Consider the following 18,179-nt stretch of genomic DNA (forward strand, 5'->3'; position numbering starts at 1 on the left):
ACTGGATACCCTTCTTGCTCGAGATTCCAGAACAACCAATCGAGCCGACCAATAAGCCTACCGACTCCGTGATCCGGGTCATATTCCAGCTTCTTGATCTCCTCCCATAGCTCATGTTGTCGTTCATAGCGACCAGTCATCGTGTATATCATTCTTTGTATCTGGAATTGAAAAACATGATGTCAGTACAAAACCGACTGACCAGTACAAAACCGGTCAAATTCAATTTCCATATATAGAACAAAATATACAGTATACACAAGCAATTAAGAAAAACAAATTTCCTTATTTTGGGGAGTCTCATGTGACTGACACATTGGATTGGTCGATCATGAATCCGAATCTTAAACTTAATCTATTGTCCTCATTAGAACTAATCTAATTGGACCTATGTTCTGTTATCGTTTAAGCCCATTTAAGTCAATCACAGACTTATTAATCAAACTCAGGTTCGTTTGACTCGTCCAATTTCCCATTGGATTAAGTCTGACTCATTAGAACAAATTCAATGTTTCTTATCAAATTTGACACAACGAAACTAATTCGGTCATATTTGATCAACCCAACTTCTGTAATCAAGAATACCCAATTAATTCAATAATAAACCGGACTGGTTAAACCAACAAATAATTTAAATCAGCTTTAGGTATCATTGAATCAAATTGGTCTGCCTAAATCAATTAATAATTTAAACCAGACCTGGGTTTGATTGATCAAGTTGGTAGGGTTCTATTTTCGGTAAATTGAACCATAAATTAATTAAATATATTTATTAATTAATTAAATACATATAGATATGTATTATTAATTAATTAATAAATATTTAATTAAATTTTAGACACCACTGTTCACTGTCTATATACGTGAAGAAGAAAAAAAACAATTTTTTTTTATAATCGATCCGTGAATCGATCCAACAACTATGCACGATTTTGAATCGATTGGAATACAATTTCAATCGATTCATTCCAATTGAATCGATTGATTAATCGATTCAATTGATGAACAGTATTCACTGTTCATCATTTTCTTCACGATATAAGAAGAAAAACGTGAGTTTTTTCACGTCGATTTTCATGTTTTCAAATCTAGCACGCTCTAATACCATTGTTGGTAATTTGAGAGCATGAAATCGAAATTATACAAAGATAAAACAAAGCGATGCGGTAATTACAAACTCACAGTTATCTCCCGAAGAACCGCAACCGAAGACGTCGATCGATGAAGAAATTGTCACTGTCGGAAGTGCGATCACGGAGCAATCGGAAAGCGCTTCAAAGTTCACGAGTCAAATCCCAGCCGAATGCTCTCCCTTTGCTCTCACACAATCTCTCGGTGCTCCCTGATCACCTCGCCAAAATGCTCTCCTTGTCGATCTGCACTTGGACGCCTCTTATAAGAAGGTTAAGAAAGACGAAGGGGAAAGGACGCCCCTTCGTCTCCTTGGCGTTTGCAGCAAAAGGAGAGTAACGAAGGGAAACCCTTCGTCTCCAGTAACGCCCAAACGCCCAACAATTCAAACTTATCCGGGCCGTAGCCCGGGTATCCGAGGGAGTTCAATAAGGGATACATTCAACTTTGCCAAATTTGTCGTGAAAAAAGGGGGGAAAATATGAGATGAACTTGGGGGTGATGGCGTCGGCATCTACGCTATGTTGATAGCCCAAGGTGAGGGATCGACTCAAGTAGATCATCTGAACTGACTCTATCATTAATCTTAACAGACAATATATTATCCAAGGGAGTTAACATGGTACCGATTTACATTCACACTTTATTTATCGGAGTATCCGAAAATCACTCGGGTCCCTTGAGAAAATGAAGTGGAAAAGTGAATTGGCATTATATTAAACTTCTATTATCCAATACTTCACTTTTAGATTAGAAAATTATAAACTATGCAAAAACTTAAAAAAATAATAATAATAAGTAACTTAGCGCTTAAAGTAACATTGAAGTTGCAAGAAAGTCATGCTTTGTAGTTTGTATACAAGTTTTAAAATATTAAAACTAAAAAAAACATAATCGTACGAAGCTGGAAAGATTTTATATTTTTATATTTTATTAATTATATCATAGTCTGTGCTAAACTAATATCCTAATTCTGTTCTTAATTTTAATATCTACCAAATCATAGTTACTATAATTATTATATAATTATAATTTAATAATTATTACAACATGAATGTTATAGTATCCACAGTTTCATAACTATTAAAATATGATGCACAGGCCAAATTCGTTACAGTTTAGTAACTATCAATTGTAGTTAAAATAGTGTAAATGTTAAGTGAACAAATTAAATCTGTATTCTAACAGCTATCAAATTGTAATTGGTATAAAATAAATATTTTTAAAGAGATTCAAGATTTATACAATGTATATAATAAAAGATAATCATGTAAAATAGTATACTTAGGACAATAGTTATGTTACTCTCCTATAGTTAGTACTTATAATATATATATATATATATATAAAGGCGTTTTAATTGCAATAAATAGGTTAAACCATTATCTTAACGATCCTGCCAAAGCTGTCCTATGCATTCTGAAATGAGATAAATGAGGGTGAGCGGCCATTTTTATAAGAATGTCAAATAACTAGTGGGACATTTTGATCTTAAAATTTTTTAATGAATCTGATAAAAAGGACGTCAACATTGATTTTGATTAAAAAAAAAAAAAAAAGGGCGTCCTCTTAATTATTGCAGAATCTATTTTATTAAAATTATACAATTTCATAAAAGTTATTGAATAAATAGTTTTTTTCATATAATTCATGCTGCGCCGCATTCGTGCCCCACGAAAAGTCGGGTGCATGATGACGGCGCCCATTATTTGAACCCATGCGGAATCTCCAATGCCGAACGAACCTCGTGTCCTCGTCCAAGTTGGGGTTCGCCTTCGATCGGAGACGATAAGGGAAGAGCGGCCAAGGAGGACGATAGAGGAGGAAGGAACGAAGTCGAAATGAGTCCTCTCTGTAAGCTCTCGATTCGCCTTCTTCATCTTCTTTGATGAGATTTTTTGTATGGAAGCTCAAGCAAAATCGGACTTTTCGTTGTTGTTGGGCTAAAGGATTTCTTTGTGAGGGTTCCAAATTGCAGATTAGACTGTTCGAGGATTTTCTTTCGATCGATTGTGCGTTCTTATTTCTTCAAAATGCTGGTTGATGGATAGGAGATGTAGTAGTCAAAAAGTTGTCGCATCGTTCTACAGGGGCTTCCAGCTTGATTTTCTTCTCCTTGTTCGTGGGATCTCACGGGAGGGTTCTCTATCAGCTACCCAGCAAACAACAGGACAAAGTAAAAAGACCCTTGCAGACATCGAGGCCTTACAACATTGCTCATCGTGGATCGAATGGAGAGATTCCTGAAGAAACAGCTGCTGCTTATATGGTAATTACTATCCGACTTGAGCTGATAAGAGTCCAGCAGAATCGATCTTAGATGATATTGAAGAATTTACAAATAGATCGAATGTAAAATGATCCTGTCCGAATCGTCGAACCAAAGGACGCTGGGCACGTGGCGCTCTCCTAGTCGATGACGCAGGCCTCCAAAGCTCCGGCGATCCTGCACAGAAGTCGGGCCGGGAAGGGGTTCCCGACGGCGACCCTCCGACGCTCAAGTCAGGTAAGCGGACAGAAAAAGGGTGGCTCCGAAATGCGTAGAATGCGTACCTCAAGCAAAGGAAGAGACTCTTTATATAGAGCGGTGAAAGAACTAGTGCACGTCCACCGAGGCGTATACGTGTCCGCAGCCCATACCTCGGTATGTACCTGTCAGAGAGCTTACCTGACACCATACTGCTACAGTTCAGTCATGTCTTCGATGGGACAACAGAACACCTTGTTGTCAGACTTAGAGTATGGCTTAGCCATAGGACTTGACGACTGTCAGAAGATGTTCCTATCCTTCAACCACCGCCCGGCCGGGACATCCGTCCGGCCGACCGGCGTGAATAGCGTCGTCCGGATGGCCCTAATTTCCCGCGCCAGCCGGGCGGCGCGCCCATTATGTCCTGCCTTCTCTTAGCCCTTCCGCTCGGCCATTTACTACTTCATTGAGCGTCAGAACCCCGACCCCTGTCAGGGCATCTTTCACTATCAGACGTGTACGGGCAGGCCGATCGGCGTGCCCTTTTTCCATGCGTCCGGTCGGCTCACCCTTCTTCGACGGACCACCTGGCCTTTTGACCTCCACGTGGCATTGACCCCTCTTTAGGGGGTCCCGGGCTCTTACCACCGGATCATAAAATATATTTATATATATAGATAGATAACTTGTTATAAGACCATCTAAGTTTCCTTACCCATATAGCAGTTGAATATAAATTCTTTTTGAATATCTACTTATTTGGAGTTCTATGGCATTGGCTTGAGCAGTATAGTTTGGGATAAGTAGAAGAGACTGGATCAGGCAAATAACTAAGTAAATTTGGGTGATTCGTAGCTATGTCACTAAGCATCTGAATTTATCCTTGATCAGCATTTGCTCTAAGTTGACTGTCATACTATTTTGCAGATGAGAAAGTGTTTTTAGTCAAACACACATTTGAGTAAAAACAAAGGCTTAGTATGTAGCTCATGTATTTGACAGTGTAAACGACTAGACAACAGAAATATTTGGATCATTTTTGTAAACATATGTAGCTCAGACATGTCAAGAACATTCTCTGCAACAAAATAGTGAAGTATGTGTTTTATTTTGAAAACCAAATGTAGCTCAAACATGCTAAAGAACTAAGTGAAGTTAGATAGCAAATAAGATTCGTGTAACTAGATTCAAATAGTTGAGAAACACTCTTTTTGTAATCGATGTGGTTCAGTTGGTTAATTTGAATTCGCCAATTATTTGGTTCTTGAGTGCAAGTTTATTTGCAGAGAGCTATTGAAGAAGGCGCTGACTTCATAGAATCAGATATTCTTGCAACTAAAGATGGTCAATTGATATGCTTTCATGATATGACACTCGATGCTACAACTGATATTGCCAATCATTCGAAGTTTGCTAATCGCAAAAGAATCTATGAAGTTGAAGGGTCTAATATGACTGGCTATTTTGTGGGTGAGTGTTTTGCGTATAATATCTAGCTGTTAGGATCTTTGTTTATATTTCTTGTATGGTAATACTGGAACTGATGAAATTTCTTGACAAACTCGACTACTTAAACTTATTATACGAAATGTTGTCAGAAACCGTTATGTAATGAAGAAGCCCTTAGATGCTAAAATTTGCCTTTTAGGAACTCTGGTTAGATCTTATTCAACAGAACTACTGAAGTAATTCTGTGGTTTGTTATACTTGTGTCACATGAAGCATATAAACAACTACAATAAGTGACAATATCTCTTTGACTTAATTGCAGTGGATTTCACCCTTGCTGAACTTAAATCACTAAGGGTGAAGCAGAGGTATCCATTCCGAGATCAACAATACAATGGTAGGCTTGCTAGATTATTGCGAGCTCTAGAGGTTTTCCATTGTCATATCTCTGTCACTAACATTTATATCCATTATGTTTACCAGGAAAATTCTCAATTATCACATTTGAGGAGTTTATTGCCATTGCGCTTGATGGCAACAGAATTGTTGGGATATACCCAGAGATTAAGGATCCAGTTTTCATCAACCAGCGAGTCAGTAATTTTTTTATTGTGTGGTTTCAACGAGGCCTTGTTTCATAAATATGGGATTTTCCGCTAAATACGGTATTCATTTTCATTCACCAATTTTATAGGTCAAATGGCCCAAGGGAAAGAAATTCGAGGACAAGTTCGTAGAGACTCTACAGAAGTATGGATATAGAGGTGCATACATGTCAACTGAATGGCTAAAGCAACCAGTGTTCATTCAATCTTTTGCTCCAACTTCTCTAGTATACATTTCGAATCTGACGAACTCTCCAAAAATATTCCTCATTGATGATTTCGTCACACGAACAAAAGATACAAATCAGGTTTACTTCCATCTGAATAAGGACACATTTCCCATATTTCAATCGGTCATTTCTCGTCTTTTAATTGTTGAACTTCATCCATGTTTGGATAATGTTGGCTGTATTCTTACACCTCAAAAGGGTGAGAGTTCAAAATAAAATAAAGACAAATCTTTTGGATTCTTCTCCTGGGCACGAGCTAATGCTTCTGTGTTTTTGTAGTCATTCTGGGATATTACTTCAGACAGCTATCTCGAATATATCAGAAACTATGTTGTCGGTATCGGGCCTTGGAAAGACACTATCGTTCCTACGCAAAACAAATATTTGACTACACCTACTGATCTTGTTGAAAGAGCCCATGCATACAACCTTCAGGTATAAGTTTGTGCTTCTTCCCATAACATTAACACCAGTGCTTATGCTTGATTGATATCTGCCTGAAATTTGTTTGTTTAGTTTCTCTTCTTTGATATGGATTCTGCCAATACATTATCTTGGGAATATACAAAAATGTTTTTTGAATAACCCAATGAATGTGTATTTCGTTTGATCTTGCTGATTTCAATCTTTCAACAATTGTTTTTTTCCTACCCTTGGGACGCATTCGTATTGTTTGGATGATTCGTAACATGTTTTATGTATTGCACTTGTAGGTACACACATACACGTACAGGAACGAAAACTCTTACTTACACTTTGATTTCCATCAAGATCCTTATGCTGAGTATCAGTACTGGATCGACAAGATTGGAGTGGATGGATTGTTTACTGACTTCACTGGGAGTCTCCATCTGTATCAAGAGTGGGCATCTGCATCTGGGACAAACGAAGCAAGTGCATTTGGCTTATTGCATAAGATTTCACTCATGATCTCCTCTTTCAAAGGAAAAGAATGAAGATAAATCGTGTTCTATCATGCATCAAGCTTTACCCTGGACTCGTTCTAGGATTTTCTTAGAAGTAAAGTTCATTCCAAGATGTGTCTGAAAAACAAGTTCTAGAAGGTTGTTTTTGATTATTTGGCTGAATTTTTCGACAAAAGTGTGTTGTGTGGTTGGCTGCCAGTTCAAATAAAGCGATCGGAGATGCATTAAGTATTGATTTACAAAGGAAGAATCAGGTAACATAAGACACTATCCTAACTCTTTGGTATTCATTCAACAGATAGTATCCCATGAAACAAAGAGGGCAGTTTATCTTCAAGAACACACTGAGATTTATCAAAGGATGCACTTGCAGATTTCCTAAAATACTCCTGTTAAATCTGCCTAAACACTAAAAGTGATCTTTCGATTGATTAGACAATATTGAAAGTGACTCCAATACTTGGCCAAATTGCTTGATAGTGACCAATTGTTCAGTCGATTGGCGTTATCAAACACTTTGGGCAAAAGGCCTTTTTGGCCGGTGAGAACTTATGATACGGTTCTGAGTCGGGGACAAAGTAAGAGAATTAGTTGATGTGATGGTCAAAATGAAGAAGCAGTTAGCACTCGGAACTAATACGGTCGTATGTTTCGGCCGAGTGATTTGCTCAATCGGACCTTTAGTCTGGATCGAATCTCGAGTCCCTCAAGGTCAATGAAATCTTAAGTTGTTACAGTGTCATTCAGAGCTAAGTCCGCTTGGTCATGCCCGGCTAATACGGGCACGTGTCTCAATGAGTGATTTGGTCGATCGGGTTTACTGTTCGATCGGACATGCTACACACACGGTCCAACTGAGCTCTTTGGCCGAGCAAAGAAGTCGAGTGAAGGCTGAGTTCTAGAGAGGGTCAACATTTTTAGCTAACTCAATCTTGTATGTAACAAGGTCCGATCGAGCGATAGAGACGACTCAGTCGGCTTACCATTAGGGTGTATCAAGAGCTTACCAACTCAACAGTCTAATATTTCTTTTTGCATTTTAATTAACGATTGTCAGAGAAGCACAGGAATATTCCCTATACAATCTTTATGATAAAAGCTTCTACCTTGCAAAGTATAGAGCTGATAGGTCTATTTTTGAGAAAGTGTCAGAGTGTCAGAATGATTGATCCTTTTTTAGAAATATATCAATACTCGAGTACAAAGAAAAATTAATACTATATAAGGGATCTCCTCTTAAAAACACAGATACGTTACACGACATTACGCACTCATATCTTAGTATTTCTTTCTACTATTCACTATATATTTTTTTCTCCCGATCACTTAACTGAGTTGAGAATCGGAGTGACTACATCGGAGATCCCTCCCTAACCCGGTTGTTGACGTTTTCTTCCCTTTATATTCTTTTTTGACACAAAATTATTCGATGCTTTTTGCTCCTAATACAAAAGTCTTCTCGTGATTAACAACAAAATCACATACCCAGTATACTATTTTCTCTAATTTCAGACATGAACAACTTACATTAGGTTCACTTAAATTTGAACTTTGTAAGACATTTAAATATTGGAACAAAGAAGACGACTTTTTTATTGATTAGAGATGACTGTTATAATTATAGATGAAGTGCTTATATTGTAGCATTTATGATTTGTAATTGTTATAATATAATATTAATTAAAATTAAAGTATTTATGTTGTAAGTAGTTATCATCCTCTATATTATATAATAATATCAAAAATAAAATTATTTTTAAAAATGAAAATACATTTAGGTGGAATAGAATGTTATTTTGATAATAAATAAAAAAAATATTATTTAATTTTTGCCCTTAATATTTTGATCAAAAGTATTTGGAGGTGACATAAATATCCACTCTCCCACACAATTCTCATTTATATTTTTAAAATTAACATTATCTTCCTCTTTCCTTTGAAGGCCTCTCATTATTCCCCAGATAAGTCAGCTCGTGGCCTCCCCGCAAAGCTGAGAGAACACAAGAGAGACCATGGAAACTCTGATGGAAGCCAGGATCAGCACAAACATTTTCCCAAAATTTTCCAGTAACTCTTCTACAGGTAAACAGGTTTTGAGATTGTGCAGACAATCTTCAAATGTGTTTACTTGGGTTAGTTTGCGAGTGCCACAAACATTATCACATGAGAACCTTCATGTAAAGGTAATCGAAATTTCCAAATATATATATACTTCGTTATTATCGTAACATTTTCGATGAACTAAACTCGAAAGTACTTGACCAGGTTTGTGCAGTGAGGAGACGAAGAGCTTATCGACAATCAGATACTTATGTTCTAATGGAACCCGGCAAGAGTGAAGAATTTGTTTCGGAGGATGAACTGCGAGTGAGGCTGAAGGGTTGGCTTCAGAATTGGCCTTACAAGGCTTTGCCACCTGATCTTGCCAGGTTCGACTCGATCGACGATGCTGTTTCGCACCTCGTGAGGTCGGTCTGTGAGCTAGAGATCGACGGTGAGGTTGGATCGATACAGTGGTACCAAGTACAACTAGAATGAAGGCTTATGATACCAAACGATATTCGATTGATGTAAATATGTGATAGTATCATGCAATCCGAACAAAGGTTATAATAGCATCTCATATTCTCATTCATTATTGAAATATGAACAGTACTTAGGGTGCATTTGATTTAAATTATCATATATAATCTTAATTATGTGATTATCAGATAATCATGTAACTAAAGTTATGAGGAATAAGATATAACCAAATATTATTTGGTTCAATCTAAATAATGAAAAAAAAATTTATTTGTTTTGAGATTTTAATGAATAACCTAATTTAATAATTTACTTTATTATCGTCAGTTGAAATATGAAACATAGTTTACAAAGTCTAATCTTAACATGTCATTTTTTTTAATCTAGATTTTTATTTTTTTGATTGATTAATCTTGGAGATGATTAGTTTGGTCCTATAAAATTTTTTTATCGGCCACTAAGTTAAATCGAAAAACACTCAGCGTTCTTAAATTTATCTTCTTGATCTCATTCGAAAGCTAAGTCATATGAGGGTACCGGTGATGATGGCGAGAGTGTTGACGAAGAGAAGAATCCATAGCTTGGGGTATTAGATTATATATATTTATTTGTTTATAGATTTTAAAGCAGTTTGGTGTTTTTCCTTTTATATTTAGAGTTTAGGGTTTCTTAACTAAACTATATAAAGATTTTATACTCTGTATTTCTGATGATCAATTTTGGATTCAATAATATGACTAGTTTTTTCTTTTTCTTATTTTTTATATGGTATTAGAGTAAGGTTCTCTTTCTCTGACTTAATTTTTCCTGTCGGCCATGTTATTACTTACTGTTGTCGCTGTCGTCTCCTCCTGTTGCCGATTTCGACGTCAACGCCCTGTCCTGTCGATTTCAAAGCCGATGACCCACCCTGCCGATTTCAGCGCCGACTCTCTTTTCTGCTAATTTCGACGTCGACGCTCTTTTCTGTCGATTTCGACGCCGACGTCCTATGCTGCTGATTTAGGCGTCGACATCCTATGCTGCTAATTTCGGCGCTGACACTCTTTTCTATCAATTTTGGTGTCGACTCCCTGTGTTATCGATTTTGGTATTGATGTCTTTTTCTACTAATTTCGACACTAACGCCCTATGCTGCCAATTTCTATGTTTGACATCATTTTTTGCTTCAAATTCTCTATGAGACCATGGGTCGTCCTGACACCAGTTTTTACGGATAGTACAAATGTGTATCCTTACAGTTTGGTTATTCTGAGCATTATTCGTTCTATCATCATGTCTGGTCATGCAGATACTTCATGGAAATCTGATTTGTATATGTTGGAGTAGTTTTAACAGTTCATTGCTTCACATCCTTCTACCATGTCAGCTTCCTCTTATATAGGTTTGTCATCGTCTGGTATTTCAGGTATATCTTTATCCTTATGGATTTTGGACTCTGATGTCTCCCATCATATGTCATCTAATTTATTATCTTTTCTTTCTTTTTCTCCCCGTTCATTTATATCTATTATGACTGCTGATGATACTCCTATGTCATTAGTATGTATCAGTTCAATTGTTACATCTTGTTTACCTCTTACTAATGTTTATTATGTTCCGAGTTTTACTTTAAATCTTATTTCTGTTAGTCAATTATGTGAGTCTGGATACCTAGTCTCTTTTTTTCATCCAATTGTTATGTTGAAGACCCGCAATCTCAGAGGCTGATTGAGATAGGTCGTAGGCAAGGAGGGCTCTATGTTTTAGATCAACTCAAAGTACCAGAAGTTGTAGCTTCGAGTGTGGATTTATCATCTTTTCACTTGAATCGTTCATCTTCTTATTTTTATTTGTGGCACTCTCATATAGGTTATGTTTCAGCATCTTGTTTGCAATTTTTAGTTTCTACAGGAGTATTAGGACCTTTAAAAAGTTTTGATATTTCTAATTATAGTAGTTGTAAACTGGCCAAATTTTCTGTCTTACCATTTTCTAAAAGTCTTTTCTTTCTTCTGCTTCATTTGATTTTATCCATTCTAATGTGTGGAGACCCTCTCCTATTCCTACAAAAAGGGGGGGTCAAGGTATTATGTTTTGTTTATTGATGATTGCACTCATTACACTTGAGAGTCTATCTTATGAAATACAAGTCTGATTATCTTACCATTTTCAACAACTTCAGAGCTTTTGTGAAAACTCAACATTCTAGCTAGTGTCATAAAGTATTTTCGTTGTGATTTAAGGGTGAATACACTTCGAATTATTTTTCATAATTACTTGCTTCTGATAGTACTATTCATCAAATCTCTTGTATAGATACTCCTGAACAGAATGATGTTGTTGAACGAAAATATAAGCATCTTGTTGAAACAGTCCATTTATTTTTATTGTCTGCCAGTGTTCTTAGTACCTTTTGGGGGGAAGCAATCCTTACCACTTCTCACGTGATTAATAGAATTCCAACCTCATATAATTTAGGCTTGTCACCTTTTGAAAAATTGTATGGGCATGCTCCTCTGTTTTTCTCTTTGCGTGTTTTTGGTTGTACTTGATTTGTCCTTCGTTTACATGTTGAGCGTAATAAATTAGCCTCTCGGTCTGCACTTTGTGTCTTTTTGGGTTATGGTATTACTCAAAAAGGATATCGTTGCTTTGATCCCGTTAGTCAAAAATTGTATGTCTTTCATCATGTTATGTTTCTTGAGCATATTCCATTCTTTTTTATTCAAGCTAGTTCACATAATATGACAAAGTCAGATATACTTTGTATTGATCCTTTCAATACCGACACTGAGGAAGTTTCACCCACAACTCCTACTGGTAGCTCAACTAAATCTTGTACTTTGGTTCCTGAGATATTCACTTCATATGCTCCTCCTTGTGCCACTACTCGGTCATCTTCTGAGGTTGCGGTTGATCCTTCTCTCCACCGTCGTCAATCCACTAGTGTTCGTAAGTCTACTAAACTGCCAAATTTTGCTTACTTTTGTTATTCTTATTCTTTTACTTGATTTGTTGCATCTATTCATTGTCTTTCTGAGCATATATCCCATAGAGAAGTTGTTTGTATGGCAGAGTGCTATGACTGAGGAACTAACTACTTTGCATCAAACTCATACATGGGATTTGGTTCCGTCGTCATCAGGAAAACACACTATTAATTTTCGTTGGATATATAAGATCAAAACTAAATCTGATGGATCTATTGAGCGATACAAAGCTCGTCTTGTTGCTAAAGGTTATTCTCAGGAGTATGACATGGATTATAAGGAAACATTTGCTCCTGTTGTACTCTGATTGTTGTTGCTTCTATTCTTCGATAGAGAATATCTTATATGAATGTCAAGAATGCATTTCTAAATGGTGATCTTCATGAAGAAGTTTATATGACACATCCTCCTAGTATTTCACACCAACTTGGTGAAGTTGCAAGCTTCGTAAAGCATTTTATGGTCTCAAACAAGCACCTCGTGTTTGGTTTGAGAAGTTCTCTATAGTGATTACTTCGCTTGGATTTTATCCTAGTAATTATGATTCAGCATTGTTTGTTAGATGTACGAGTGCAGGTCGTATTCTTTTATCATTATATGTTGATGACATGATTATTACTAGTGATGATTCTGATGGAATTACTTACCTGAAGTCTGAGTTGGCTCATCGTTTTGCTATGAAAGACTTGGGTATACTACGCTACTTTATGGGCATTGAGGTTGCTTATTCCCCGAAAGGTTATCTTTGATCCCAGTCAAAATATATATCTGATCTGTTGAGCGTACTCGTCTTACTGATAATAGAGTTATTGATACTCCTATTAAGACTAATGCTCGATATTCTCTATCTAATGGCTCACCTTTGTCGGATCCTAGTTTGTACAAAACTATTGATGGAAGCTTGGTTTATCTCACTATGACTCGTCCAGATATTGCGTATGTTGTTCATGTGGTTAGTTAATTTGTTGCGGCACCAACTACAGTTCATTGGGTTGTTGTTCTTCGTATTCTCAGATATCTTCGGGGCACTCAATTTCAAAGTCTTTTATTTCCTTTGAGTTCATCTCTTGAACTGCGTGTATACTCTAATGTTGATTAGGCTGGTGATCGTACGAATCATAAATCTACCACTGGCTTCTGTGTTTTTTTGATGATTCTCTCATTTCTTGGAAGAGTAAGAAGCAAGATGTTATTTCTAGATCTTCCACAGAAGCTGAGTATCGTGCAATGACCTCAACTACTTGTGAGATAGTTTAGTTGCATTGGTTGCTTGGGGATATGAGTATTTCTCTTCATCAACCTACTCTATTATATTATGATAATCAGTGTATTATTCGAAGTATATGTAATTCAGTTTTTCATGAGCGGGCGAAACATATTGAAATTGATTGTCATGTTACTCGTCACCATCTTTAGATTGACACCATCACATTGCCTTTTGTTCTTTCAAAGCTATAGATTATTGATATGTTTACCAAGTTACATTCTGCTTCGCGCTTTCGTTTCTTATCTGACAAACTCTTAATGCTTTTAGCTGTAGCATGATGAGTTTGAGAGAGGATGTTAGATTATATATATTTATTTGTTTATATCTTTTAGGGAAATTTGGTCTTTTTCCTTTTATATTTAGAGTTTAGGATTTTTTAACTAAACTATATAAAGACCTTATACTCTGTATTTCCGATGATCAATTTTAGATTCAATAATATGGCTAGTTTTTTATTTTTCTTAATTTTTACAGAGGGGAATCGAAGTTGCAGAGATGAAGATATTAAGGTAAATATGTGGACATACAAAGATGGACAAAATAAGAAAAGAGAACATTAGAGAGACCGTCAGAGTTACATCTATTGAGAAAAAAACTCCGAGAAATATATTTAAGATGGTACGGGTATGTACTTAGACGACTAATAAATGTTCTAGTTAGGTAATGTGAAACTATGACAAATACATATATCAAAGGAAGACGGAAAAAGACTTGGTTAGTAATAATAAAATTTATTTAAGTATAGATGATGATATAGTAAAAGATAAAGTTCAATAACATAAAAAGATTCATATATCTGATCCCTCCTATTAGGATAAGATTTTGTTATTGTTATTACTATTTTAGTTCTTTACTCTGGGATACACTCTTACTTTTTCTGTTGATTACATTTTCTTACTCTGTTTATTGATAGCTAGAGCTTCCGAATGGGCAGACATAATAAAGACCGGGAGATTCAAAGAACTCGCACCGTATGATCCTGATTGGTTTTATATCAGAGCTGGTAAGAAATATCACACCAGAAAGACTAATTCACTTTCTTATATACTTAATGTCTATTTTTATCCATTGTTGCAGCTTCAATGGCGAGGAAGATCTATTTGAGGCAGGGCATTCAGTAGGTGATTTTCAGAAAATTTATGGAGGCCGCAAGAAGAACGGAAGTCGCCCTCCCCATTTCTGCAAGGGCAGTGGGGCTATCACCCGCAACATTCTGCAATTGTTGCAAACAATGAATATAATCAAGATTTATCTTAAAGGGTAAGCATCTTATTGCTTTCATTTTATCAAGTCCACAATGTTTTGGCCATCTTCTCGACCTTAAACTTGATTTTACTCGAGTGAAAGCTACTAGGGAAAGGAGGGAGAGGAAATGGAGACAAAAAAAATGTAATTTTGTATGCCCTTAGTACTCTCTCCCCCTTCCCCTTCTACATAATCTAGTGAAATATCTTTTCTCAGTATAATTTAGTGGCTAGCGTATAAGGTGTTGTCATCATGAGATCTGAAGTTCAAATCTCGACAAAGTCGAGGTAAATATCTTCCTTATGTGTTAATCACTATTGCAAAAGTTAGTAGCTGTCTGTGATTTATGTTTTCGTGTTGGCTCTAGGATGGATTGACAGGGACGCTGGGAGCGAGCATATTCACTTTTTATCATCATAATTTAGTGAAATATAATTTGGTAAATACCTCTTTTATGAGTTAATCATTATTTCAAACACTAATAATCATCTATATATAATTTATCTCCTATATTGATTGAGACGAATTGATAGAAATATTGAGAACTAAAGTATTCGTCTTTTTACCACATCAAGTGAAATATAGTTTGTGTCATCAATTGAAGTTCCTGCAACTTGTTTTTGCACATTTTTATTTAAATATCTTAATTAAAGAAAAGAAATTAAGAGCATGAATATTTTAAGATATGTTTTTTTTATAAAAAAAATACATTATCAAATATAACTTATGCAGTTAATTCAAGACAGATGTAAGAAATAAATATTTTACTTTTTAACAAAAAAAAATTCAAAACTATCACACAAATGAAGATTAGTACGTGCATAAAATTCGCTATTAATTCATCTTTAGAAACTTTGTTATATTTTAATATTTATAATATCGACTTTTATTATTATTTTTATTATAGTGTCAACTCACATGATTCTAAAGTTGAGTTGGTGTGACGATCCATGTTTTTTTACATTTCTAATAAAAAATGATTTATTGATAATAATTTTATATAGAATTTTGTCTAATTATTAAACATTTTATCTATAAAATTTAATTTATCCTTGTAAATTCAAATTTTCCTATGAATTTCGCCCTCGCATATTCAATTATACTCTTCCTTGTATGAGTTTGATTTTCAAAGATTTATCATCTATTATACTATGAACTTGATTTGTATCGAATTTTGTATAAGCTCATTTCTATTTGAGAAATACAATTATTTCGAAGATATTCACATTTTAATAGTATGGCTCATAGAAAATGGTTTTAGAATTAAATTGCAAGTTGATTTCAAAATTAACTCATTAGGTAGGCTAATAATTTTAAAATAAAAGATATAACCAAAAATATAAATTAAAAAAAAATCAACATGAGCATTTTGAGTTAATTCATATATGAGTGATAATTTAAATAGTATTGTATCAATATAAATTAATATAAATTTTATTATATATGTATAAAATATTAAATTATCTAGAATTAGTTAAATGGATTTAAGTGTAAAGAAAGAAATATTTAAATTATGAGTTGTGTTTAAAAGTTGTGGCACTTATTATGAATCACCACGTGTTTCATCGATTCAGTGCTTTTCTTTGTGATGCAATGGGTGATAACACTTACCTTCATTATTTGCCCCTTATCTTGTGAAAGAGAGATAAATTATGATCCTCTATTGTTCGTCTTAAGGTCTCGTAGAAGGAAGATAAATTATAGTACTTCTCAAGTTGACAAAAGGTAATTATACTCGTCCATAACACCCCCTATCAATCCATCAATTACAGTACTTCTCAAGGTCTTGTAGAAGATATTACAGTACTGAGTGATCTTCTGGACAGGAAGAACTTATTTACTAAGGAAATGAATCACATGGGATTTGAATTTCTCTTGTGATGCATCTATCACTCGAGTATCAACACAGTTACGACCGGCGGCAGCGGCGGCCGGTGAGCGGACGACGGCCGGTAAGTTGACTAGGGATATATTCGGTATTCAATTTTTGGTTAAATAGTGACCTCGTAATGTAATCAAATTACATAATATTTGCTTTGTAATCCAGATTACAAAACTTCACTATCTATTGTAATCGAGATTACATTACATTACAGATTTAAAGTTAAAATAAACAAAATAATCAGTCTTGTAATGTAATTCTGATTACATTATAAGACAGATTACACCCTACCAAATGTAGCCTTAGTTGCAAATGAGTTTAGGGTCATGACGTGGAGAAGGTGAACTAACTAGCAAACTAAAACCTTTTTTATATTAAAATAGCTCTCTAATTTTCGAACCAAACCTGGCGATCGATAGAATTCATAGTTAACTCATTTGGGAAGCCAACCAACAATTTCTACCGCATAAATTTCTCCTATAAATCTCCTCAATTGTCCCACTTCTTATCAAGCGCACAACCTCAACTCCCTTCAACTACTCCATGGCTTTCCGGTTTTGCCTCTTTGCCATGGCAATTTTGATCGCCAACTTTGGTGGATGCTATGCGGCTCGGCGTCTCCTCGACACGGCGGCTGCACCCTCTGTCTCAGCCATACCGACACTTCCAGCAGTGCCACCTGTGCCGGCCATTCCACAACTATCTATGCCACCAATGCCTCAAGCCTCAGGACCTCCGATGCCGGCAATGCCAACCATTCCAACGCCATTGATGCCGACAATCCCTCAACTACAGACACCAGCACAACCGATGCCAACGATTCCAACGCCATTGATGCCGACAGTCCCTCAACTACAGACACCAGCACAACCGGTGCCAACCATTCCAACAATCCCTTCCATTCCGCTACTCACCCCACCACCGGCGACTACCACAGCCCCATGACATCCTATCAAGCGAGCTACTTCGAGCATATTATGTATCTTCACTAGTGTTTTACAAGTGTTTACATTGTCGGTAGGATTGTGACCGACATTGTGAAGTCTTGTTCATGTATCTTACTTACTTGTATTGCATAAGAATAAATACCAATCAGTTTACATTTGACCGTAATATTATTTCTCCCTAAATATTATTCTACATCAATATCTATTCGATCGAAAAGATTAGCTAAGCGAGTAGAAAGCATGAAACAAGCAACACGAGTCAGCTTGTCCTCTCACTCAATCCATTTGATTCACCTTTCTAGCTTTGTCCGGTTCGCCTATCTTATTTTATTGAATTCTAGAATTTGAATATGAAACTCGATCGGATTTTTATTTCTTCTGGTTGAACTAGTATGATTGAACAGTCTAACCCACCTTTAAAAAGAGTAACAATAGAGGGCTGAAAGTATTCTACTTCAGCCAATAATCTTTTGTTCACATAATTGTCGTCTCAATGCCCCCCAAACCTTTTAGTCATTTCAGCTCGCCCATC

The 18,179-nt window shown here is 35.8% G+C and overlaps 3 protein-coding genes and 1 pseudogene across 3 annotated transcripts; all 4 read left to right on the top strand.

The window, feature by feature from the left end:
• Window positions 1-2,812: 2,812 nt before the first annotated feature.
• Window positions 2,813-6,986, top strand: LOC122043374 (glycerophosphodiester phosphodiesterase GDPD6-like). Its single transcript, XM_042603952.1, has 8 exons — window positions 2,813-2,985; window positions 3,222-3,400; window positions 4,888-5,071; window positions 5,373-5,447; window positions 5,534-5,643; window positions 5,745-5,963; window positions 6,165-6,320; window positions 6,599-6,986. Exons 1-8 carry the CDS (start codon window positions 2,973-2,975, stop codon window positions 6,839-6,841), a joined length of 1,179 nt encoding a protein of 392 aa, XP_042459886.1. The 5' UTR covers window positions 2,813-2,972; the 3' UTR covers window positions 6,842-6,986.
• Window positions 6,987-8,738: 1,752 nt separating this feature from the next.
• Window positions 8,739-9,446, top strand: LOC122043375 (protein CHLORORESPIRATORY REDUCTION 7, chloroplastic-like). The gene is made up of 2 exons (XM_042603953.1): window positions 8,739-8,994; window positions 9,077-9,446. Exons 1-2 carry the CDS (start codon window positions 8,824-8,826, stop codon window positions 9,347-9,349), a joined length of 444 nt encoding a protein of 147 aa, XP_042459887.1. The 5' UTR covers window positions 8,739-8,823; the 3' UTR covers window positions 9,350-9,446.
• A 3,567-nt stretch (window positions 9,447-13,013) lies between these two features.
• Window positions 13,014-14,837, top strand: LOC122044286 (annotated as a pseudogene).
• Window positions 14,838-17,194: 2,357 nt separating this feature from the next.
• On the top strand, window positions 17,195-17,813 carry LOC122043377 (protein PELPK1-like). The gene has a single exon (XM_042603960.1). It carries the CDS (start codon window positions 17,244-17,246, stop codon window positions 17,643-17,645), a length of 402 nt encoding a protein of 133 aa, XP_042459894.1. The 5' UTR covers window positions 17,195-17,243; the 3' UTR covers window positions 17,646-17,813.
• Window positions 17,814-18,179: the final 366 nt, after the last annotated feature.

The sequence above is a fragment of the Zingiber officinale genome, chromosome 2A (assembly GCF_018446385.1).
Source record: "Zingiber officinale cultivar Zhangliang chromosome 2A, Zo_v1.1, whole genome shotgun sequence".
In the NCBI taxonomy this organism is placed as follows: Eukaryota; Viridiplantae; Streptophyta; class Magnoliopsida; order Zingiberales; family Zingiberaceae; genus Zingiber; species Zingiber officinale.

Coding starts and splice junctions, on each gene's coding strand:
- LOC122043375 (XM_042603953.1), top strand. CDS start 8,824: ATGGAAACTCTGATGGAAGCCAGGATCAGCACAAACATTTTCCCAAAA. Junction 8,995..9,076: donor ATGAGAACCTTCATGTAAAG/GTAATCGAAATT, acceptor GTACTTGACCAG/GTTTGTGCAGTGAGGAGACG.
- LOC122043374 (XM_042603952.1), top strand. Junction 5,448..5,533: donor CCGAGATCAACAATACAATG/GTAGGCTTGCTA, acceptor TATGTTTACCAG/GAAAATTCTCAATTATCACA. Junction 6,321..6,598: donor CCCATGCATACAACCTTCAG/GTATAAGTTTGT, acceptor TTGCACTTGTAG/GTACACACATACACGTACAG.
- LOC122043377 (XM_042603960.1), top strand. CDS start 17,244: ATGGCTTTCCGGTTTTGCCTCTTTGCCATGGCAATTTTGATCGCCAAC.